At 38.9% G+C, this 26,107-nt stretch overlaps 1 protein-coding gene across 11 annotated transcripts in view; it reads right to left on the reverse strand.

The window, feature by feature from the left end:
• Positions 1-6,465: 6,465 nt before the first annotated feature.
• si:ch73-103b11.2 (trichohyalin) overlaps positions 6,466-26,107 on the reverse strand; it is a 55,883-nt gene continuing 36,241 nt past the window's right edge. For 6 of the 11 annotated variants that reach the window (XM_056263662.1, XM_056263657.1, XM_056263656.1 and 3 more), the window contains 12 exons: positions 25,578-25,616; positions 22,467-23,202; positions 22,158-22,274; positions 17,701-21,402; positions 16,545-16,692; positions 16,337-16,442; positions 15,340-15,499; positions 14,462-14,569; positions 14,291-14,377; positions 14,012-14,177; positions 12,289-12,365; positions 6,466-7,677 (listed from right to left, as the gene is read on the reverse strand). In XM_056263662.1, coding sequence (XP_056119637.1) covers positions 7,606-7,677; positions 12,289-12,365; positions 14,012-14,177; positions 14,291-14,377; positions 14,462-14,569; positions 15,340-15,499; positions 16,337-16,442; positions 16,545-16,692; positions 17,701-21,402; positions 22,158-22,274; positions 22,467-23,202; positions 25,578-25,616 — 5,518 coding nt within the window. In that variant the 3' untranslated portion in view covers positions 6,466-7,605. Of the gene's footprint in view, positions 7,678-11,694; positions 11,755-12,288; positions 12,366-14,011; positions 14,178-14,290; positions 14,378-14,461; positions 14,570-15,339; positions 15,500-16,336; positions 16,443-16,544; positions 16,693-17,700; positions 21,403-22,157; positions 22,275-22,466; positions 23,203-25,577; positions 25,617-26,107 lie in introns of all 11 variants that reach the window. The other 5 variants (XM_056263661.1, XM_056263659.1, XM_056263667.1 and 2 more) reach the window with 3 other exon arrangements.

Here is a 26,107-nt window from a genome sequence, read left to right on the forward strand (position 1 = left end):
GTGTGTGTGTGTGTGTGTGTGTGTGTGTTTTGTGCAGCTGAGCACAATGCCTCATGTGAGACGCACAAGGAGAAGGTTAAATGGCAAACACTCCTAAAACTACAACATGCTCCTCTTGCATATTTGTTAGATATATTTACAGCAAAATAGAGATATATATTTAGGTAGAGAGATATATAATGTAGACATTATCAGTTTGCACCATGTAACCTAATATAGCGGCAGATCTTCAGAGAACTCACTGGGATAATCATCTTATTTGAACTGTTTAGATACTTAATCTCTTGTCCCTGAGGCTCTGACAGAAACGCCTGATAGAAACTCTGTGTGAATCCAGAAACTTCCCTTCAAATGTCGTATTTTAATACATTTACCTGTCTTAATATATTTCAACTTCCTGCCGAATTTTTCATAAACAGAATGGGATTCAAGAATGCCAACATTTACTGCATTTCTATTCATATTAAAAAAAGAAACTACATGCCGAACTAACTTGAAATATAACGATTGAGTATGATAGTATTCACTGATCTATGCACACGGTCGGACTGAGTGTCGAGTACAATCTGCATTTCATCATCTTCTCTTTTCTATTATTATTGTGACAAAAACCTCACAACATCTTGATGCATTTCAGCAGTTCATTTAAAGGGATGTTCCAGGTTAAATAAAGCTGTCAATTATTACAGATATTACATAACTTCACCAGCATTTCATGTAAAAGCAAACAAAAATCATGTTTACAGTAATGCACTAGGAAGTCTATGGGGGCAAGGCATTAAAGGAATAATATAACTATAATCAACGTTGGGTCAGAGGTCACCCTTCGGCTGCAACTCGGCAATCATGAACGCGCGCCTGAAGCCAGTGATTATAGTTTATGAAGTTTCAAATGTGGATTTTTTTTTGTACAATCACTTCGCTTCATTAGGCATTTATAAACCCACTGGAGCCGGATGGATTGCTTTTATGATGGATGGATTTGATTTTTGGAGCTTAAAAAACTCGGGCAATATTCAATGCCATTACAAAGCTGGGAAGAGCCAGGATATAATTTTCATTTTGGGGTAAACTATTCCTTTAAAACAGCCAGTGTCTTTGTTTCAAAAACTAATTAGCTGTCACCGTAGGCAGCCTTTCAAGACATGCATGCATGTGCTCTCGATGGAATTGGACAAATATTAATAAAGCACATCTAAAACTTTGCTTCGAACAGTAATTTGAAGCATGTATCAAAATGTTAAAGCCCCGTGATTTCAGTAAATGTGGCTCCGAATCGCTGTCGTCTCGCGCCGCGGTCCTATGACGTAATACACCGATCACCTCAGCGCCACTTCAAGCCGAACACACCTTTCCTATGTTATATAACGGTTTCGAAATTTTTGGAAATTCATTCTCCGCTGCATATTTAATCTCAGAACAGTTTTAATTACACATTTGTATAATAAAAAATGATAAGTAGTAGTTAATTGTCTCTTATTGGCGTGATTATAGCCCTCCATAAAATAAGCCCTACAAAACACATAGGCAATTAGACAACCCATGTTAATGGTATTTGATGATTTAAGTTTATTTAATTGCATTTACTAGAACTTATTTACAATTGGTTCGTAAAAGGTGTCTATAATGCATGTTTGAGCAGAGGATTCATTGCAATTTGCACAGTTTTGACCAGCAGATGTCGCAGCGACAAGTTCGGTAAAAAATCCACCCAAGATGGCGGATAAGGAAAATGTTGATGTAAATATATTTCACTTACCAAAACTAAAGTAAAAACCATTCAATCTGATTAAAAAATATTTTATCCAATATTTGTGGTATATTTTATGCTAATCACGTTTTTGGTATTTCGTAATCCTCCAGTGTGATGCTTGTAAGCCGTGTACTTCATATAAAAAATGCTATTTGAATTATTATTAGGCTATATTAGCTATAGAGCCAAACTCATTGCTTAGAATTCAGACAGCAAGGATGCTTACTAGGTTTTGTAGCCTTCGTGTTGACATGGAATTATTGATAAAAACTACTTAATTACCTTGATGTGTACAGATAAATCCAATCTCTTAATTCCAGGCATGACCACGTGAAGCCAGTAAACAGCAACTCTTGTGCAAAGACACCAGATAGAGACTTTTTACCTGGAGAAACGCCACCTACAGGCGTTTCAGTGCAGAAGATGTTCATCCGCCTTAGTTAGTTCCACCTCAAAACGATGATTTAGGAAACTTTAGAGCTAACATAACACATTTTGCACTGAATAATGAATATAGCCGCTTTAACATAAGTTTAAAAATCATGCTGCGCATTTCTGTTTTTTAAACATGTATTACCCCATAGACGTGCCTTGTAGCCTAAGTGCAAACACAATTTTTGCTTGTTTTCATCTACAAATGGACACAATTGTGTGAGGTGATCGACAACATGCCACAGATGTTTGAGATGAGCTTTAGCTGTATTTGATCCGGAATATTGCTTTAAAGAAAGGGGCAAAATAATCACTCATTATTATAAACTGTGGCTCAGATTGAATGCTGCTGCATATCTGTCTGTGTGTGTGTGTGTGTGTGTGTGTGTTATGCCACTGTATGTTAGTATGAAGGGTACATTCATGCAGCAATAATGAAAAGATCAAAGCAATATGTGATGTATCAACCAAAATTTATCAGGACAAAAACATTTCGATTTTACCAGTTTGGAGTGAAGTGAAGCAATGTATTCATTGAGAAAGCACAGAGAGTTATAATAACTTTTGTGAGCTGTACTGTACAACTTTTTTGTAAAAAAAACCCCTGAAAGACAAAAATTTAAAAAATGAATACTAGATCACTCTCTTCTTCTGCTGTTTCATTATTATTCCAAAGCCTTTTGTATGAGATGATACACCTGTGAACACATTCAAATATATGGATCTTACAACAGACCACAAAACAAAATTAATTAAAGAAATATAAAACTGCCCAGTTAAAGCAGAGATCTGAATCATATTGAAATGCCGTGGGGAGTTGAATATCTGTAGCCTAGGGAGAAATGGGCAAAACTGTTGAGAACAGCCAATTTAGGAGACTGAAAGACAATGACAAGAAACGCCTACGAGCCGTGATTTCTGCCAGAGAGAACGACACCTGCTACTGAAGCTAGAAGACAAAACGCCATTTTAACTGGAAACTAAATCTTAGAGACTGAGAATCTGACTGGTTCTTTGTCAAATTGGATCACATCCAATCTCGCTTATGAAGATCAAAACATGCAAACATTTATGGGGTGCACAAACTTTTTCACATTCTCTAAAGTCATCAGTCTTTCAACCACACTAGAAAAAAAACTGTGAAATTTGCGGTAAAAAAATGCAGTTTACAGTAAAAAAAAAAAACATTTTATTAACTGAAATGTTAATACCATATTACAAAAATGAACATAAACCCTAATGTACATAACTGATACCAAAAAAAATAAGAAACATAATGATTTAATTTAAAACCATCAAATGTGAGTTTCACAGGGAATCCTGGGAATGTCAGATTATGTCTTTTTTCTGTAAATTATGATTTTTTTTTTTACTTCCAAAAAAATGGCACATTTAACAGTATTTTACAGTAAAATTACATGAAATGCAAGGTTAGAGTAAAGTTTTTCTCTGTAAATAGTAAGGGAACTAATTATTAATGAAATAACAGGTTTTTACTGTAGCATTTTTACTGTCAGCCATTCAGAATTGTATTGAGAATGTCTTTTAAATTCACTTTTGTTACGGAAACACGGTGAAGAGTTGCAGTGTGAGTTAAAGTGAGCTCAAATTCACACTGTAAATGCTGGCTTGATAAATGTTTAAAATGCCTTTTAAAAGGAAGTTTGACTGTTTTTACAGAAACCTTACAGATATAGAGTATAAGACGCAGTTGGTCGTTTACAAATATTTTTGAAAGACGCCGTTGACCAAGACGCAGGTATTCCAGGTATTTATGTTTAATAGGTGATGATAATATACTAGCCCAACTGAATTACCCAGCAGAACTTAATCGAACACGACATTAACACAGAAAACCGGCGAGTCTGAACCTGCACAGAGAAACAGATGTAACCTACAGGTAATGGCTTCAACTAATCATTTGCATATGTATTTATTAATACATGTATCTACACCTCGTCCAGCGGGATGCTTCTGGCTCCGTCTCTGTGGTTTCTGTTTCCATGGAAACGTAACCGACCGCTGTGGTCCTGCATCGTCTTACATGGGAGAATAATGATTTAAGAACTGAAAGTATGGGTGAAGGAAGCACCGGAAGCTCAACATTGATTCGATCATTATTACAGCTATAGCAACAGAGATTACCCTGCAGCAAAGTATCAATTTGTATCAATATTTATTTATAACAGTTCTTTGAATATGAAAATAATTATCTGCAGTTAAGGCAAGGCACCATGCGGGTAAATAGGGCAAAAATGTCAACTAATAAATATCACTGTTTGAGAATTGTTTTGCATTACAAGTTTTCTGAAAAGTTAGGTTTAAATATGCAAATGAGACATTATAATGTAATTCAATGTATTGGGTTTGTTATTTAACATGCAATCAAAAGTTTGGACTCTCCCAAAGTCCAGAGGACAGATCTCCCACACACACACACACACACACACACACACACGCACACACACACACACACACACTTTAATGTTAATGACTCATGCAGAACTCTGTTGCGTTGAATTAAAGCCGAGCTCTTAACACCATCATCTCATGAGACGCTCTGGGAGGTTTTTGAAGAATATCTTACATACATATATGTTTGTGTGTGTGTAAATGCTACTATTATTCTTATGTTAAAGTTCTTGTTGTCAGCCCTCAATCATAAAAATATGCTTAACTTCATAAAAAGTGAATGGTGTGTGTGGTTTGAATGGTGTTGAGATGAGTGACAGACATGCATGATGGAGATTTCACACACCAAACCCACATATGCACTTACATAACTGTGATCATAGCGTTAATAGAAGGAAGCATGTTGGTACTTGAGCTTTGAATCCTCAGCTGCTGGATTCATTATTCACAAACACTCAATAAACGCTTCAAAATAAACTACATCAAATCAAATCTGATTTCAAGAATTATTCACAGACGTTCCCTCCCTCCATCGTTTTTCCTCATACAGGGTTGTGAAAGATCATTGCGTGAAAATAAAGTGTCCTTTTGTGTTGCAGATATAATGAACCGTGTTTCACAGTGGGAAACAAATTATCTTTAACCTTTAATCAACACAGTAAAAAGTTATAACTGATTTTTATATCTGAAATACAAACCTAAAGGAATAGTTCAGCCAAAAATAAAAATGGTCCTCCTCTATTGACCCTGTCATTAAAATGCTGTGGCATTTTGTGGCAGAAATCAAGCATTTTGTGTTCACAAAAGATGCCATTATCAAAATGTCAAAAATGCTATACATTTATTCAACAAAACTACATAATTACCACTGGCTGTCAAAGGCAATTGCTAGGTTTATTATAGAAAATGTCAAAATTTGAACTCAAAACCCTTGTAAACTAACCAAAACAGGTCAATTCAGGTAAATTAAAGCCTGAAACCTAAAACTTAATCTAAAACCATAAAAACATATTGCCTGAAAAATAAAAAATATATAATTTTTTTTACATTTTTTTGTTTAAAGTACTAAATAACTCTACTTAATTAAAAGACATTTAAAATAATAATAATTACAAACGACAAAAACACACAACAAAATAACTATTTTTAACTAAAATTAAAATAGAAATAGACTAAGAAAAACTATTAAGAAATATTAAGAAATATGGCCCATAATTCGACCTGACACAGGCTCACTGGTGCCCTTGAAGAAAGAAAAAAGCATGATAAAGAACCAGTCAAGCTGACCCGTGACTCCCCCTGCTGGCCAGCGCTAACATTACTCCTCAAACGCAACGGGTGCTACACTGCAAAACGGGTTTTCATCGTAAATAAAACGATTATTGTTATTGTATAGTACGTTATGCATCTTGATACAATTTCAGTATTTCTATTTCGAAATTTAAAGCTTCATTGTAATCATTTGCAAAACTGTCTAGCAATTTCTCAGTGAAAATAGTTAGTGAATGACAGTGGTGGAGCATCAGATTACTAGATTAGCAGCTAGACTTCTTCATACAGTGTTACGGTAGTCTTCAGTTTCGGTTTCACCAGATCATGTGTTCAACTCATCACGCAAAATGTAGGGGGCGGAGCTTCAGTTTCTAGAGAGCATTTGATTGGACAGAAAATCTGATGAGAAGCTGAAGTGCAGAGTGATGTCATCAAAATCATTGATCCATGTTGGCAGAAGTGAGAGACTAAGTTTTGAATGCTTATATCGTCTAAATGCGAATTTTGTCATTGTTTTGGAGCACTAGCTTTTGATAACAGTAAGGCTGACATATTCATACTAAAAAAGCAAAATCCAATTTTGATTTCATGGGCACTTTAACAGTGTATTTCTGATTCAAAAACATTTTATTACAGATGCATCACATTCACACACACCAAAATAAAAATATTCATACAGATATGCAATTAGGTGTAGACATACCGTGTATAGATAGATATAAAGTTTTTTTTCTCTATGCAGACTGAGAACAGGATAAAGAAATCTTCTCTAAAACCAAATATTTACAAAGCAAATATTGAATATTATACAGTGAGTTTTCTTTGTCGTGTGTTCAATACTTTCTGACTTCTAGAGCAGAAGGAATATGGAATTACATGTTTCAAAACCAAGAACACAAAAAAAATCAACGACTCAAAGTGCTTCATATTCATGCAAAAGCCAGTATTAAACATCTGAAACAACACAACGAAACCATGAAAAATGTCCCGTGTTCGGATCGAATTACAGGATGAATTAAGCTCACTATCAGTAGCCGAACGAGCGCTTTACGCCGCAACACCCACAGCAGATATCACGTTTGGTTGCTCTATATTTTGCACGTTCATATAAACCAAAAGCAACACAAAAGCAATTAAAACAGCAATTAGATTCTCCTCAAGTAAATGACTGAAGCACATAATCTCTCGGACGATCAAAAACACTCTACAAAACACTCGCACTCACGTTACCACGTCATTTTGTCTCAAGGTTACAGTACTAGAAAGTCTGAAAAAGAGTCATCACGTACACGCGCACAACTTATTTACAATATCATTGGCAAAATAACATCTCTCTCTGTGTCAATAATTCTTCTTCTCTCAGAATATTCATAAAAATGTCACGACAGCAGCCAGTTCTCCATTCAGAAGATGTTCAGATGAGGAAGACACACACGTCTAGTGTTCTAGTTCAATACTGAGTGTGTTCATATATACTGTGATGATGAAGAACAGCTTCAGGACTTATAGAGACCAAAAAAAGGGTACAAAATATGAGGTTCATCAGAGCTGAAGGTTGGCAAAACGATGTGTCAATATTGAAACGCAATTCCCTTAATTCACACGAACAATATTACAACACAATCAGAAAGATACAGTTCTTCACCCTGCTTCATCTACCAACCAAGAAGATCTCAATGAAGACAAAAGGAGAGGGAGAATACAAAGAGGAACAAGAGAGGGAAAGAAAGAAGGTGTTATATCTTTCTGGAGTCTTTAGTTTCGAAGAGCTTCATCCTCTCCTGTACGGTCAATCCCTCCTTCAAACTCTGTGAAAGAGAGAAAGAGAAATTTGATATTTTTCATACTTGGGGAATAAATCAATAAAAACAGTTACTTCATAAGAGAACGTATGTTTAATTTCAATCATGTGATCTTTAACCGCACATAAATGACACTTTAATGAGAAAAAACTCAACTTTGATATCATTGCCAGCTAAAGTGGTTATGGTAGATATGGAAAAATAATTTTTAAAAAGGCTGGTTGAAATGAACCATGAATACCGAACAATGACCAATAAAATGTTCAATTAAATTATATTCTCTGCTGTTTTTAATAGCCTGAATAAAACTGTAAAAAAAAAAAAGATTAAAATCTAATTATTAAAAATAAAATTCAATAATTTCATTAAATAAATTTCAATGGCCAACATAAATTACAGTTAAATTATATTGTCGGCTGTATTTAATAGACTGGATAAAACTGTAGTAAAAAAAATTCAATTAAATTATATTCTCTGCTGTTTTTAATAGCCTGAATAAAACTGTAAAAAAAAAAAAGATTAAAATCTAATTATTAAAAATAAAATTCAATAATTTCATTAAATAAATTTCAATGGCCAACATAAATTACAGTTAAATTATATTGTCGGCTGTATTTAATAGACTAGATAAAACTGTAAAAAAAATTATTATAATTTCATTAAAAAGGCAAAAAAATACTATTAACAAAAAAATAAATACACAAATGACTGTTAGATTGCAAAACTACAAAAGTAATTTTCTCTTCAGTTCTTTAAATTCAATGGCCAACATAATTTACAATTAAATCCTATTCTCTGCTGTACAAGTCTGTCATTTAAAAATGCAAATAAACAAGCCAACATATAAATAAATATATGAATACATAAATACATGTTACATTGCATTTCCTCATGTTTGCTCATGGTATTGCATCTTAAAAACACTGTTTATCTAAACCACTAAAAACTAACTAATTACAATCAACTTGATCATATTTTTCAGACATGGCAGTTCATTAGAATACTTCAGACTGAACTTTGACTCGTTTCTAAACTGGACTTCACAACCGTCCACCGTGGGAACATGCACATTCCTTGGCTTAAAGGGACATTCAGGGGTTTTTAAACCAAAGCCTGTTTCTATATCCACTTGTTTTCCTCTAAATGGTTTTAGATCTACCGTATTTCTTTGTTTTCACATCTGTCATTCACTGTCTGAGACTGTGGCTGCTTCATTGTGCAACACGACACCTGCAAAAGACGTTCACATGAACACTCTGTGCTATCTGAACACACACGGGTGTCCGCTTTCTGTATTATTACACTATTAGATCGCTCTCATTGCCTTCAAGAACTAAACGAGACACATGACACTTCATTTACTCGTGTCATTAAGTAATGAGGAATTTTTAGCAGGAATTTGAGATGTTATTTGGTGACAATTTACCCCAAGAGTACACAAAAATAGATATAAAACAAAAAAAAATTTGTTTCCTAAGAAAGTGAAAGAACAGGGTTTGAGGAAAAACAAATTTCCTTTAATGTCCCTTTAAGTTGTTTAATATATTCAGTGCTTATCACAGAGAAACATACAAGAAAAATGACAACACACACACACACACACACACACAAAAGTCTATTAAGACGGTAATTGTTTTACACATGTGGTGCTTAAAAATGTCAGTGTTTTTCTCAAACCATCTATCATTAGTGTGATATAATTCTCATGTGAATCAACACATTTGAGTTCACAAGTAACAGGCCGTTATCATCAGAGCCACAGCTGACTTTGTAGTGCACATGAGGAGCACATAAGAGCAAAAATGAACATGAATAACTTAAACTTAAGTCAAGGGGGATTATGCAAATGTGCATTTACAAACAATTACCATCCAAATAGGGATAAAGTCTACTTAAACCCCAAAAAACCCCCGCAAATCACACACACACACACCGCAAGAAAACTCTACATAAAAACAGTAAGAACACATAACATTCAGAAAAATGTGATCTGTGCTGGTTATGTGTCGACCTGCCAAACCGGGTTAGGTTGCAGGTGAGGTTCGAACGGTCGGGAAGGTGTAGGGCTCATGCAGGACTCAAAGGCTGTGTTCAAAATGGAATACTAGCTTACTAAATACTGCACAGTATACAATGTACACCACCTAGTGTTTAAAAAAAATATTATATGAAACGGTAGGTATTCCGTGCTAAAACTCTAGTATGTTACATTGGTAATTTCACATTGCATGTGAGTGGAATTTCATTATCTAATTTTGCATTTTAAAGTGCCCCTATTATAGCCTGGTCCTACCAGACTCGCGGACACGTTTCATTTGTACAGAGAGTCTGGCCCATAGATATCCATAATAAAGGCTAGATGTGTTACGGCGGAGTCTCTATCGTCATCACCGGCGGCCATCTTGTCACAGGCAAGCTTTCTGGCGGGCTCTGTGGTGCCTGATGTAAGATGAGTGATCAGCACGAACACAAATACTCTTATCTCGTTGAAATCTCGACGGATTTACAAACGTTTTGGTTTCTTACAAACGTCATCAACGTGGCTATAATTCTGGATGATTATTTATTGATACACTTATTATTCATAAGTATGCAGTGTCATAACTACATCTCTGACGTTTATAACAAACCAAACCGTTTGAAAATCGGTAGAAAATTGAGCAAGTTATGGTTATTTAAAAAGTACATGCAGCATTAAAACACAATGTTACGAGTGAGCGAGCTGCCTGTGACAAGATGGCCGCCAGGTGCGGACGTCGACCTCCATTGGCCAGCAGCGCGGACGAGACATCTAGCCTTTATTATGGATATCTATGGTCTGGCCACTCTCCATTGACAAGCTTTAACTTCCTTGAAGACGGGAACTCTGTTGAAGTTTAAAACTATTGGATCTGCCTGAGTCACTCTGGATCTGCCATAACCAATCGCTAATGTTTGGTCGTGACGCATGTCTACAACTCAAACTAGCGCACCTCAACGTCATCGTTCTCAGCCACTCCCTCTGTTCGCTGATTGGACCGGTAAAAAATTGATCGGAGAAAACCCAAGAATATACAGCAAACCCAGACGTAGTACTGAAGGAAAATGAAAATTGATGCTACCCTTATTATGCTTCTTCTGACATTACCTTTCATGTAGTGTGACTGTGTAATATAGCAGTTTGTGAATGTAAGTTTCAAAGATCAAAGACAATTGAAGGATTATAGTCTCTTGAAAACAAAAAGTGATTCTGAACTGCCTGAAGCGAGTCGTCAGTAATTCCAGTCTCTCTTCCTGCTCGAACCAATGTATGTTTGTAACTAATTTGCATAATGCCAGCCTGTGGTCTTCATTGGCTGCTGGTGGACGTCTACTTTGCCCCGGCCTCAAACACTGTAGCTATAGTTGAGAGCGGAAGAGTTTGGTTTGTGTTGTCGACATGTTGAGAAGACGCTGTTTTCTGCGCTACAAAAGCAAATCCACTTTGATGCACTTGCACAGGATGAGACTCGCGCTGGAATCGAAACGGTAAAACGGACGCCATTGTTACGGTTCATTTCACCGTGTATCAATTGCTAAGGATGAGCTGAAATTCAGATATGGTAATGGGTGTTTGGTTTCCTACACTTGCTGTAAGCGGTCAACCAATCACAACAGACTGGGCCATTTGACCAATCAGAGCAGAGCAGCTCTCAGAAAGGAGGAGTTTAGAGAGAATGAATCCTTTATTGAACCGTTTCAGACACTGTGGGAAAAGAGCTGATGCTGCAATGTATATAATGAGAAAATACATTTTTGACCTTGTAAACCTATTGTAGGAGAATCCGAAAGAAAATTAGGAAATAGCATAATAGGAGCACTTTAATTAAACATTGTGTAAATATGTCAAATAAGAGTAATGGCAGTAATGCTTTCGTTTAATTCCTCACACTGGATATGGAAGTGGGACGCTTTGCATTTTTGTGGGATACATTATTCTGTGCAATATGCTCCATATTCCATGCTAACATAGCCGTACTCTCACAAGAGCGATGAATGCTTCACCTGTTGCACCTGATGGGGTCACAGCGGTCAGCTACCCCCGACAAACCCCTCACTCTCTGCCTGACAGGGCAACGTACACATGTGAGGACACACACACACACACACACACACACACACACACACACACACACACACACACACGTGTACACTGTTTCATACTTCATACACATAAATACTAGCCCTGTCACTTAGAAATAAGATTAACAAATTAACGTAAATTCTGTATAGCTGTATCAGAATTGTGAGATCAAAATTTGCAATGACATTTTTCATTCCGTAGCGGAAACAAGCTTCCATAATTATGTAACATTTACTATAAAAAACTGAAAAAATAAATCAATATTGCAGAATTTTGTCTGCCACTGACAGATTCACAAACTCTAATGTAAAATGGATTGTAGTGGATCATTGACTAAAAATAAACTATATATTGACTTTTTGTATAGTATAGTCTATATCAATTTTTGTGACAGCACATAAACACAAACAACAAATTTCCACATAAATGTACAGGAATATCAATACATTCAGAGTTGTCAATGGCTGACAAGAAACTTTATGACACAGACAGACACACACACTCTGAACTCTCACCTTTGACCTGACCCCACGCATCTGTCTGGATTTTTCTTTCTTCAGGAAATCTGGGTTACTCTTTGACTTCATAATGTCTGTATCGAACACAAATACACTTCAGCTCATACATTTACACAGACAGACACAGTAAAATGTTTAGTGTTTGTTCACACTCTTTTTGTAATAATTTGGCCGGAGTTTGGGAATGATCTGAGACGATCTAATATGAAATCCTCTGCATCAGCCAAAAACTGACATTAACACTATTTTGTATCAGTAACAAACATACTGATTTAAATCTACATTTCTGTTTTCAAATATTTTAGGTGCATTTTGAGTAAGTAAAGTAAAAAAGTAAAGTAAAAATTTAGTAAATGATTATAATACTTTTTTTATACATTTAAAAAAATATATATAATACAAAATAATATATCATTGTTTAAGTTCAGTGTATACGTGCACTTCTTAAAGGGATACTTCACCTCTGGAAAGATGAATGTGTATTTAAAATGGGTCATTTATGTAGAACAAATGTGAAATTATTTTTGAATTTGGAGTTTCTAGACTGAGAAAAGCCAGAAAATGTATTTTTGGCTTATGTGGATGAAAGACAACAACTCCCAGAATGCACTTGCTTCGCTGCCCTAGGAGGCCACGCCTACCGGAAACAGAGCGCAGTAGTTAAACAACAAGTCTAGGCTACTAGTGAGTCTCCGTGATGAGTCTGCCTGGGATTTCGAGTTCGCCCAAAATGTCCGGGATTCGGCTTTTGCGTTCTACAGTCGCCATTCATCATGTTTACTGTGGCGAGCAGGACGAGTGAGGGCCGCGGGAGAACGGCGCGAGGCCGGTGGCGTGATTACCGATGAGCGACACCTGTGAGACGAGCGAGCACCGGTCTCGTATCTCTTACGGAGGAGCGGGAATTTTCTTAGCAATGTTAAAACGCACATCAACCGATCACTTGTTTAGCGTTCATGTAAACACTACATTCAGATTCACCAATCGGAGTGCATTTAGTTAGATTGAAACAAAAGGTGTGCATGTAAACAATGAATGGCGACTGCAGAAAGCAAAAGCTGAATCCAGCACATTTTGTACGATCTCGACGGCCGGACATGTCCGGGAAAAAGAGGATGGTAACCCCGATTACTCAGCTTTCTCCACAGAACAAGAGCCTGCTAGCTTAGCTTAGCTTCCAAAAAAAGATGTCTGACTATGTGTACACTCTGTGAGTGAGATCCCACCCTCTATGGGCGGGTTGGGAACATGCGGGACAGCCCCTACTACTGACTGTAGTCTTTAGCCTCTGGCCAAAAAATCCTAAGATGACGCAAAATGACGATTTTTGCGTCATCGGAGGATTTTTTCCAGACAAAAAATACATAAATCTCTCGTCTCAGGGGGATATGAGGGTGGAAAGCACGGTAATTCGAAAATACTACAGGTTTTCTACTAATACAAAGCTTAATGCTAAATCCTGAAGTATCCCTTTAATTGCTATAATTAAACTGAAAATTTTAAATTAATTAATCTTTAGTTATGAATATCAGCATCAGTCACTGAAAAATCTATATGGGTTTATTACTAGTACTTCTATGATGCTTTTTTGTCCTTCAAATAATTTTCCTATGCTGCACTACGGAAGAAACCAAATCATGTGGATTTGAAACGCCATGAAGCTGAGCAAATGTTGACAGAGTTGCCATTTTTGTGTTAACTAATCCTTAAAATGTCTCACCGTATCCAGCAGTAACGCCACTTCCTTCAGCGTCTAATTCCCCAAGAGCTTCGGTAGCAGCCAAAAGTTTCTCCCTCAGCTTGTTAATGTCACAGTCAGCTTTAGCCTTCACGATACTCAGCTCCGTGTAAATGTCCTTGTACTTATCTGAGGCATACTTCTTATCCTGCAACACATATGACCGACACATCAGAACGCGCTAGCATGTGTTCGGAGAGCTGTTAAAGAGAAACACATGTACTGAGAAACACAACTCATGTGTGTGTGTGTGCGTATTACTCGAAGTGCGGTGTGCAGCTCGTCTTTGAGAGAGTTTATTTCCTGTTTGAGGTACTGGATCTCTGACTCCTTCACTCGCAGCAAAACCTGCAGCCAAACAACATTTAGATAATGTGCATGACACCTTTAATTGATTGATTGAGAATTCAGATGACAGAGTTTGGGCTGTACCTCCAGTTCATAGATGTCTTTGCCTTGAGTCAGAGAGGAAGTCAATTTGTCTCCACTGATGCAGGAGTGCATTCTGGTGATCTCCTCATTCAGACGATGATTTAGTTCCTGTAACACACACACACACACAAGTTTATATCATGGTGGGGAACTATTGACCTCGCAAGTGAATACAGGCAAAAATGTGGCCAGGGTAAGGTTATTTGGCTTTTTTATAACATGTTTTAGATAAATGGGGGGAAAAAACACACATCCAAACTACACTTAAGGGTTTTTATTTTATCACACTTTATTTGATCTATTTTGTTGTAGATTTCAATTACAATACATATCTTTGAAGGCCGTTTTCTCAAAATGAGTTTTATTCAGAAATAAGATTTTTGAGTCAAAATGAGTCAGAAATCTCCACTTCTATTTTCTGAAGGGTTTTACAGAGGGGTTTGTTCATATATCATTTGCCTTATTTTATACATTTCATTCATAAAAACAGGATTTTTTTTCCTGGCTGATATTTTCTGATTTAAGAAGTGATAAATAGAGATATCCAAAATTTACATTTATAGACAAAATGAGACCCAGCTTCATCCAACGTTTCTAAAAATGTATGCAAATTATTGGATATTTAATTAGATAATGCCTCATTTGCATTATTAAACATGACATTTTAGAACTTGAAATACAAAAAAATGTCATTATAAAAAGTATGGTGATTTCTATTAGTTATAATTTGTATCCTATTCGCATGGGTTGTCTTGCCATAAATAAAGATTATTTATAATTTACAAACCTTAAAAACAATTATTCAAATAAATTTTATTAATTGTTTATAAGAGAGTTTAGTCTCTTTATCAGGCTGTTTTAAGAAAGTTGTGGTTGACCTGGTTGTGTATATGCAGTTTCTGGTTCTCTCGCTGGCACTGCCCCAGCGCCTGTCTCTCTGCTTCCAGCGCTTGAGCCAAATGTGCGTTTTCCAAACACTTCTGAGAATATTGCTCAGACAAAACCTCCAGTTCGCGATGGATAGACTGCAACTCCTCTCTACATGGACACAATGAAAATAAACACACATCAAAACTTTCAAAAATTCGCTTGGTTAAAAGCATTAATAAATAAATGTAAATCTTCTTAAGCCTGGTTCACACGGCAGGATAATTAGGCCGATTTTAGCCCCGATTTAACCCCTTCCGACAATCATAAGGATGCTGCGATTATCGTAAAATAATCTGATCAGATATGGTAAATATTCCTGCCGTGTGTGGTGTCTTAAGACTGCTCTGGTCTGCTCGGAAGGACGTCGGGACCGCTCAGATCTCAAATCGGGGATATCCAACATGTTGGATTTTTTTGGGCCGATTTCTCCTCGTGTGTGGTGTCCCCCTGGGACAAACGAGCACGCAGCCTGTGGACTGTGGCATGTAGCCAATCAGAAAGCGAGGTGACGAGGCGCAGAGGAAGCACCGGGAAACAAAATCAAAACAGCCGGCGGCATGGCGCACCAGAAAGTCCGGTGGACGTCGGAGATTCTTTGACCATAGCCTTTTCTTTTGATAACGTGTTTTTTCCGGTTAAAAACAAACTGCAAACTATCGCCACAGCATCCTCTTCGCCCGCCATGATTGTTTATCTCGAGGGATTTTGCGAGTCTGACCTGGGAATGCTCGGGAGTCAAATCGGTTTGTGTGTGATGTGTTGATTTTGCCGTGTGGCAGCGCACCACACACTGTACGACCAAAACTGTTAGAGCCGTGATTTTTTATCGCTGTGTGTGGGGTCTCTCAGGTTTGGAAAATCGTCCCATGTGAACCAGGCTTTAGTGACAACGGTAAACCAAAACCAGAGTGATTTGTGCAGATATAGTGATGTTTGGTGTCTTACTCGTACTGTCTGCGCAGCTCCTGGATGTCTGCGCTCCCACTGCTCATCTGCGACCGTTGCGTTTTCTCCAGTTCTTCGCGATGAGCATTTTTCATGGCCTCAATCGCTGCGCACAAAACAATCTACTGTGATGCTTCAACTCAAACTGGAAGTAATTCATTGTCAATGAAAAATTGGTGTGTATTTTATATAGTGGGGCTTTTATTACCAGCAATAGTGGCATTTGTTTCCTCATCCAACAGTCTTTCTTTCTCCTCTAGAAGTTTCCGGATCTCCCGCTGATGCTGTCTCTGAATGTCCTCTATCACCTTCTGATGCGTCTCCTCCATTGCAACAAATCCACGCTCGCATGTTGCCTGAGTTCCACAAACAACATCAGATCACAAACACCAAACACCATCTATCTACCCTAGCAGGCTCTCTACTAGGGCTGGGTATCTATTGTCTTTATGGTCTTGGTGCATTTTTCTTGGTACACCATCTTGGTGGCTTGATGGTGGATAGAACGTTTATAAAATGTACTCAGCAAAGCCCATTTTTCATGCATTTGGCACATTAATGGTCAATTTTGGAGTCTTTAAAGAATTTTGCAATGCATTATTTGACAAGGCATACATTAAATGATCAGTCTTGGGATTTTAAGAATCAATATAAACAAATTGCAGATGAAAAGCTTAATCAGAAAACCAATCTTTACCCAGCCCTACTATCTACAGGGCTACTGAAGCAAACAGAAGTTACAAAGAGTGTTGGGTGGCATCAAAGGGGATGGCTGCATTCATCTTGTTCATCATTTAAACAGTTGCTCTTGTAATGAGAAATGACAGATAGCACAGAGGAATGAAAGCAAATCAGCATGATTGATTGACTAGTGCGAATTCATGCAATCACACTAACACAGTAGACAACAATGCTAACACTAAAAACACAAGGTGTTTTGAACACAGTAAAAGCACGTTTGAGAACAGTAAAAGTAAAGAGTAATTTGTGATAGGTGTCAATCATGGTCATTGTGTGTGCTCAAAACTCCCAGTGGAGCTAATGTGCACTACAGCATTGAAAAAAAGGAAAGCATCATGGTTATGAGGCTACAGGGTTGCAGTTATTTTCAAAAATCCAAGAGGCCATAAATCATAAATGATATATATATATATATATATATATATAATACATAACTGTGTTGATTTGTAATTTTGAAATGTGTACTGTTTCTAAAACTTGTATAAATACATGCAATAAGCAATATTCCCAAAACGATTATCAGCTAAAACCACTGCAACCCAAATTAACAACAACAAACTAAAAACATGGCGCCATGGCGGTGGATGGGTGCGACATTAAATTTGAAAGGTGAAAGGTTAAACCTTGAGGCTGTCCAAGTCTCGTTGGTACTTCTCCCTCAGGCTGGTCAGATCTCCATCCAGTGGTTTCTGTTCCAGCTCCTCTCTCATGCGGCTCAACTGCATTTCCAGCTCCCGGACTCGGAGCAAGGACTCTGAATCCCTGCATGTTACCTGATCAGATCCATCCCCTTCCTCCATGGGACATACGTCAACCTCAGCTTTGTTCTCCACTTTCTCGTTCCTCTCCTCCAATGAGCAGATGGTCTGGCTGTAGCATTCGTGTAGCTTGTGGAGCTCCTCTCTGTTGGTGTGTTCTAGTTCCTGGACCTTACTCTGAAAATCCTGCTCAAGTTTTCGGATGTGCTCTTTGTGCCTCAGATCAGCATCTTCCATTTCTAGCAGCAGGGTCTCCAGCCTGTGTTGGTTGTTTGAGGCACGCTCCATTAAGTCGAGCTCTCTGGTTATCTGGTCCTGCTTGGCCCTTCCCATCTCTTCTGCATGCCTGCTCTTCAGCTCCTCTTTCTCCTTATGAAACTCCTCTTCCAACTGGTTTAAGTTCTGCCGTTGCTCCTGCAGCTCCCTGAGCTTATAGGATAGTTCCCCTCGAAGCATGTCATTCTCCTCCTGCAAGGAACTTATAGTGTCAGTGAAGCTCAGATGCTCTTTCTCTACGCAGCTCTGGTAGTGCCTTTGGATGGCTGCAACACTCTCAGCGTGTTCTTGGACGAGCACTGCCATGTTGCGGCTAGTCTCCTGGCAAAGAGAAAGTTCCCTAGTGTGACCTGCTCGCAACCTGCAAGCAACATATGTGACCTGCACCTGCATCAAGGCCTCTCGCATGCAAACCGAGCTGGAGTCGCTGCGCCATGAGCTCATTTGGATGGCATTCGCAAGTCCGGAAAGTGAATTTGTTTCCCCTTCCTCGCAGACCCTCTCAATTTCCTGAGAGAGATTACGAAGGGCTTTTGCTTGCTTCTTGAGCTCAGCAATGAGATTTTCCCAGCCTGTTTGCAGATGTGATTCTGATTCTGCGCTATGGGATAGTGTGCCGATGGCTAAGTGTCTGCGGACAATCTCTGCTGCTAAACTTTGAGCTTCCTCCATCTCAATCTGCTCCATGTAGGGAGCAAGTTCAGGAGGAGAGACATCAGCAAGATGATCAGTACTGCTTTGGGGCATACTCTCAATTTGAGCATGCTTTGACGCACTAACAGCATCTTTCAGAGCCATGTCTCTTTGTTTTAAAGTTTCATTTGCTTGGACCAAGTCCTTTTGAAGCTCATCAAATTTTTCCTGAAAATTCATTGTAAGATTCTGAAGTGAATAGGCAAGCTCGGCACTAATGCAGGCATTCTTGATGACATCCTGTGAAAAAGCACTATTTGCTAGTTTACCCATCTCAAGCTTGTCCACCTCTGCCAAGAACATGGTCTCCAGCATAAGTTTTCTCGTAAGTATATCAGCATAAACAATTGAGAGACAGCCATCGCAGTCCTTCTTGATGTTTTCAGCATCCTTGTGAATGGAGTTTAGGGCCGACATAATATCAGAGTTCAGGTCCTGCAGAGAGAACCCCATCCTCTCCAGAACTTCAGCCTCAAAGGATAATGTTCTGGCAAACTGTTTTATACTTTCCTTCCTTGATTGCACATCTGCTGCATCAAAGCTCTGGCACGACTCATAGAATGTGCTGCCCTTCCTCAGGTACGTGGTGGCACAAACCAGCAGTTTCTCTACTTCTGCAAGGGTACAAATGAGAGATTCAGTAGAACTGGTCTCTTTCTGATTGCTAAGAATTTCTCTGACTTTTTCTGTGCAAGACTCTACCAGTGCCAATGCCTTCTCATTTTCATCAGTGTCTTGCTCACCAAAAGTCTTGAGGGATTTCTGACTGGATTCATCCATTGGTAATTCATCACAGGTTTTAGTCGTGCAGTCCTCCATGGTTGCTCTGGTGCTCAGATGTTCCTGCATCGCTGAAAGATCAGGCTGTTCCCGTATCTTTTCAGTGAGGTGTCTGAGCTTCTCCTCTGTGGCCAATAGTTTGGTTTCCAGAGCATGTATAATGGAGATGAACTTCTCTGGATCTCTGCACTGCTGGAATGAACCATCACTGGCTACACTGATATCTTGGGTCAGGCTCAGGTCATGCATGTGGTCTAGGCTCAGATCTTGTGTCAGATCCAAAGACGTGTTTTCCATTTGAAATTTGTCTGCTCCCTGGGAACGCTGATAGGAATGGCACTGGATGGTGGAAAAGCGAATCCTCTGCCGCTTTACCAAGGACATTTCGGTCTCTGAGCTACTTCTTGCAATAGGAAGTTGATAGAGACTTGAGGATGAGGAAACATCATGTTGCATCTCTTTCAAACCCTCAAGCATGTCTTCCTGGGAGCGGCAACGTCGAATTCGGAGATCTGCGTATCCAAGTCGCAGGGCATTGAGGTGTTCCTCCAGCTCAGCTATTCGATCCTCTGCAACCACCAGTTTTGCCTGTAGCTCCTGTTCTGCTCTTCGGGACTCTACCAGTCCTGGATAGTCATGCTCCATTTTAGAAAGAAGTTCCTCTTTTTGCTGCAAGCAAACTTCTGTTTCTTCTAGACTACTGCCTAAGGCAGCCATCTTTATTAGGGCCTCGCTCAAGTCCTGCTCCTTCTGTCTGATTAGCTGCTCATACATTTGCTTTGTCTGCTTTACCTCCTCTTCCTTCTCTTGTAGCACTTGACTTATCCTAGCAAATTCTTCCGAGACACGCTCGTACGAGCTCTCAAGGAAGTGATAGTCTGTTTCCACCGTCGTTAAACATGCCTGTTGCTTTCCAACCTCTCGGTCGGCCTCGGAAATCTGATTGAGGAGTTCTTGACAGCGGCAAGTAAGCTGGTCACGTTCCTCCTCCAGCCTCATCACACTCTCCCGCAACATTTCCACCATATCCGTCTGCACCTCCAACTCCTGCTGAAGACGATGTACTTCATCCCTGAGTCCCATAGTTTGCATCCCACCACTCCCTCTCAGCAGCGCCTCCACTTGTTCTTGTGCCTCTTGCAGTTGCTCTTCTACTTCACGCCGCCTCTCTTCGGATTCTGACAACCTCCAGGTCAGTCCCTGTCGCTCCCGCTCATGTTTCTCCTCCAGGCTCCGCTGCTCTTTTCTCTCCCGCTCCTCTCTCATAGTCTGAGCTTCCTCAATGGAAATCAGACGCCCAGTGGCCTCAGAGAGTCTCTCCTGTAACCTCTGCACGTCTTTGTGCTGGTCTTTCTGCAAAGCTTGCTGCTGTTCAAGCTGCCTCAACTCCTGGCTCTTCTCTAGCAAACTGGCTTCAACTTGACGTAGACGTTCCTCGCTCTCTCGCAGCTGTGACCGCAACGTCACCTCATTTCGGACCCATTCTTCCTCACGTTCTTGACAGCGAACCCGTTCAATTTTCAGCTCGCTACGCATTCGTGCCACAGCCTGCTCGCTCACGACAATCTCCGCCATGGCAGCCGTTAGCTTTTCCTCCAAGGCCTCGATCTCTGCCTCATGGTGTCCTATGATATCTTTTGCTTCGCTGTAGCTACGCCTCAAGCTGCCAACTTGTTGACTGGACTTATCTTGCTTCCGACGCTGGGAATCCAGCTCGGACTTTAGATCCTGGTTCAGTTTGCTGAGGCGCTGCCATGGTGCTCGGTGAACAGGGGTAGACACTGCATCAGACGAAGGCTTTGCAGTGGTTGTGTCACTCTTTAAGAGATTAAGAGGAAAGTACAATTAGTAACAGGAAGTCTTCTCTTTTATGGCCACATACATGATGCTCAACGTCTTCTAGGCTGTGGCTGGGAACCCAGGAACGTTTGGAGTTCAATTTCCGAAGCTACATACTTACTCAAGCTTTCCACTGTGCTTTTTCAAGATAACATCAAAGATGGAGAAAATGGTGCTCAACAATGAGGGAAAATGTGAATAACACAATTAAAAAGGGAAATAAATGAACTAAAGACGCTGTGGAACTACAGAATGCAACTATGAAATGCAACTGTATCTTTGTGGATAATATAAATGACACTGTACAGAAAAAAATACAAGAGGAAACTTAAGAGATAAAGGAAGAAATGGATGAAGTAACACTACACCAGATTATAATACAGCAACTAAAGGAAAATGAAGAACAGAGGAATGATAACACCATGCAAATTATGCAAAGGATGACAAGAGATGAATGAGACAACAACAAACAAAAAATAGAAAAGCACAGCTGAAAGCTTGCCAGATGTTCACATTTGTTATCTTCAGAAAACTTGTAGTTTGGTTACAAGAGTTTTAACCAAAACCCAGTCAGAGCCCAGGGAAAGAAAGACATTGCAGATCAGTTAGTACCACTCATGCTGAGAGTTTCATTAACACCCAAAATTATATTAGTATTGAAATCAAAAAAGAAAGAGCCACAAAATCTACAGAAGATTTTGATTTCTGTATCTTTTCTGGCTAGGTTCGGATACCTGGAGTACATATCCTTCCCGGGCGTTCTGCTCTCTCCCACGCGCATCCTGAAGTTGCTCCTGTAAGACACTGTTCTGCTGCTGGAGTCTAGCTAGCTCCCTTTGTGCCTGACCTAACTGTGAACATCAGCGTACATCAGTGGAAAACAATCAGATTTGAATGAGGAAATTACACAATGTTCAGAACTGATCTGAATGCAATCAAAAAACCTAAGTAGATGGCATAAGCACACAAGTAGTCGGCACCTGCACATACTCATCATTTCATGATGGAAAATTAGGCAAGAAATAAATACTGATGGTTCTTACCTCCTTTTCCAGTACGGTGGTCATCTCTTGTGGAATGACTCTTTCTCCAACATGTGTATTTGAGGTGTTAGGGGAGCTGCCAGCGATCGGTACCTGCTTTTCCTCTCTGAGGGGCGTTGTTTCAACCTGCTGCCACCTCTGCTCAATTTCCACCTGGACATTAGAGTTTCTGCGGGCCACTCGGTGACCATCAACCTCCTGCATGTCCCTGAGTTGGTCCACATCCATTTTTCCTTGTTCCTGTGGCACTTTATGGGGAAGCTTTGACGAGAGCTCTGACGCATTGACTGCACCTGCTGTCGGTGTGGTCTGATGGTGGTGCATATATTCCTGCACCACTTCTTCATCTCGCTGTAGCAACTTGTCAGTATGGCTGGTGGTAGTAATGGAGGACGACGTCTGATGAGAGGAGGTGCTAGAGATGGGAGAGGAGGCAGTAGAGGAGGTGGAGGAGGGTGAAGATGAGATAGTGACTGAAGTGTCTGCCCTCTTCATTGTGGGTTGTCCGTTCTCGTTTTCTTGTCCTGGGCGGAACTCGGACCAGTCAAATGTTTTAGAGCGTCCCTCTCGCTTGTTGACTCGACTCTTTTGCTCGGGAGGAGGCGCAGAGTCTGTTATGACCTCGTGTGACTTTTTAGCTTCAACTACAGAGCTGTTCGAGAGTTGCGAAGAGTTAGGAGGGGGTTGGATGAAGTTTTGCTCCACATTTGATCTGGTTCGCTCTTCTGGAAGGGAACTGTGACAAGAGAAGATACTGAATCAATACACTATACAGTATAAGTTTGAATTATTATTGGTGCTTGCTAAGGTAAGCATCACTGCCACTCCCTAAATATTACTTTTTTCACAAAGAACTGTTGCATATGGCATTGTGGGTCAATCTGAATGGTTACCAAAAACACGCAGAATTATTCCCTAATTGTGGACATAACTATAGAGGGTATGCATTGACGTCACTTTCCCGCCAGAACACGTCCCCTCAGTCGGACTGAGTGGCAAAAGAGTTGCTGTGTGACTGGATTTAATAGTTTAAATGAAAGGTTGGACTTGATATAGTGTTCCTTACAACTTACCAAAAATCCAGTGATCCATGGATATTGAAACGCAGCCAGGAATCATGGTTCCTGACATTTACAGTATATGTGCCTGATTTCGACGCCGGGGAAATACATAAAGCAAATTTGCCTGTGAATGCTTTATATAAATACAATATAGGTAGGTCTAAATCCAGTGATCACTTATATCAATGTTATATATATATATCATCATATAGTTCAGCCCTAAAACTTTTTTGTCAGTGTTTTTTTTTTTTTAAAACATCCAATTATGCAGAATATACGATGGTAAATATTTAATTGATGAGTTGTCAATACAATACAGTATATAACAATACAATATTTAGGGTATGATTTTACCCCAAAATTCAGCATATTGACAAAATGATAACTGCAAATCCGCCTTTCGCTGCCTGGAGTCCAGTTGTTTCTATGAATTGCAGTGATCCATTTGCTTCTCTTTTCTGTAGCTTTCAGTAGTCTGTAAAAATAAATCTCAGATTTCTTGTCAAATCTGTTTGTACAGTCAATCTGTCAATCAAAGCTCTTTTCCATTTTAGATGCGTTTTGTGTGTTCTTCGTGGCATTCACGCTGAAAACCAATGCTGCCACTCAGTCTTTTTGCCACTCAGTGGGCGTAACCGCAGTCACTCTGGCCGATGGTGATGTCAAACGCATACCCTCTATACCAAGATGAAAACGTGTTGTGAAACATGCAGTGTTAACAAAGAGACTACAGCTGTCTAAAAAAAAAAACACACACACACCCAAACCACTGAAGACAGGATGGTTTGATTAATGGTTAGTAGGGTGAGGAAAACCATCTGATCACTGCATGGCATTCAACCACTGTCAAACATGTCGGTAAACACTCATGTGTGTCTGTGCACGCTGCAGGGTGTGTTCTAAAAGTGGGCACTGATGCAATGCTATTTTTCATCTCCTTCAAAGAACGAGGTGATGTAACATCACAACAAGAAATAGGGAGACTGACGAAGTGTAAACATAAATTGTGCTGTACCTGCCATCCTGTTTACCAGTATCTTCAACAAAAACTGTCAATAGATGAAACTTCAAATTTTGAATGAGCTGAAATATGCTTGTAAATATATTTAAGTTTTAAAAATATTTTCCTTTCAAAAATCTATTACATTTAGTTTTAATGCATAAAATTAATTATTTTAAGAAAAAATATGTTATATATATGTTAGGAATATATATAATATATATATATATATATATGTTATTTAATTATTGGATATTTTTAACAGGCCTAAAATAAGAATAAGTATCATCCAATAATTGAAACCTGATGATTAAATTCTGTATTTTGATGACTTTTAGCTTTGGTAAATATCCCATATGGATTACATTTATAATTAAATTAGCTGTTTAGGTCGTTACCAATGCCAGTTCTGTTGCATGTCTACCTAATTTCTACCTAATTTCGAACACCACCATGCCCTAACCAATCATGTTTTTTTCTAATGTGTGTCTTTATATGACTTTATTTTAAGTTGTCTGTCCATAATGAAAAGGTTTAATTTAGGTCCATCCAATGTGAAGCTGACAAAATGTCCTTCGGTCAGACAGGATTTCACACGTATCACTTTATCATGTTGCGACTGGTTAACGTGGTGTCAAACAGCTGGAATTTAAATAAATGTAATGCTGTTAAACATAATTAATGCATTTCAAAATTAAAAGCTCAGACAAAAACAACACCACTATGATAAATAATCTGGCCACACACACACACACAGCAGCGATGTAACACTCCAAATGAACTAAAGATACATTTTTGAAGGCGCTTCAATTTCATTTATCTCTTTCCATTCTGTTTGTAATAAAATTAAGTGTACTAAATAAACATGTTAAATTAACAGCCCCATTATAAACATAGCAAACAGGCAAACGACAGAAGCAAAAAGGGAACAGGAATTACTAACATAAGCGATAGAAGCCAGAACATGACGAAACACATCGCTAAACTCAGCTGACACGACAGCGGCCACAAATACACACACAGGTTTGAATAAGAACAGGAGATGCCAACCTGGGCATAAGAACTGAAAGTTTCAGAGACACATTTTTCCTGTGGTCAGATAAACGGAGCAGGAAAAACACAAGAAAATAAATTATACAGGTAAGTTAGGAACAGAAGAAAACAAAAAAAATAAAAAATAAAAACAGTTTTTGAGGAAATCTCAAGAGGAAAAATGGAAGTTGACAACTTTCCAAAGAAAAGCTAATGTGCTCAAATGCTTTCCGGAAAGCATGTACTGTTTATATAAGGGTGTGTATCTTTAAAGGTAAAGTTTGTAATTTCTGCATTAATAGCTGCACCAAACAGAACTGTCTGCCGAACTCACAGCATTGGTTGAGCCAGTGTTGTTACTCCAGGCCCAGGAGAACAGAATGAGAAAACAATTGTTGCCACTAGAGGTGCAGAAATGACACACTTCACCTTTATAGTAGAGATTTTCCTAATTAAAGGGATAGTTCACCCCAAAAATAAAAATTCTGTCAGTAATTACTCTCCCTCATGTTGTTCCAACCCCGTAAGACTTTCGTTCATCTTCGGAA

The sequence above is a fragment of the Rhinichthys klamathensis genome, unplaced genomic scaffold (assembly GCF_029890125.1).
Source record: "Rhinichthys klamathensis goyatoka isolate OS25496 unplaced genomic scaffold, OSU_Roscu_1.1 h1tg000209l_1, whole genome shotgun sequence".
Lineage (NCBI taxonomy): Eukaryota > Metazoa > Chordata > Actinopteri > Cypriniformes > Leuciscidae > Rhinichthys > Rhinichthys klamathensis.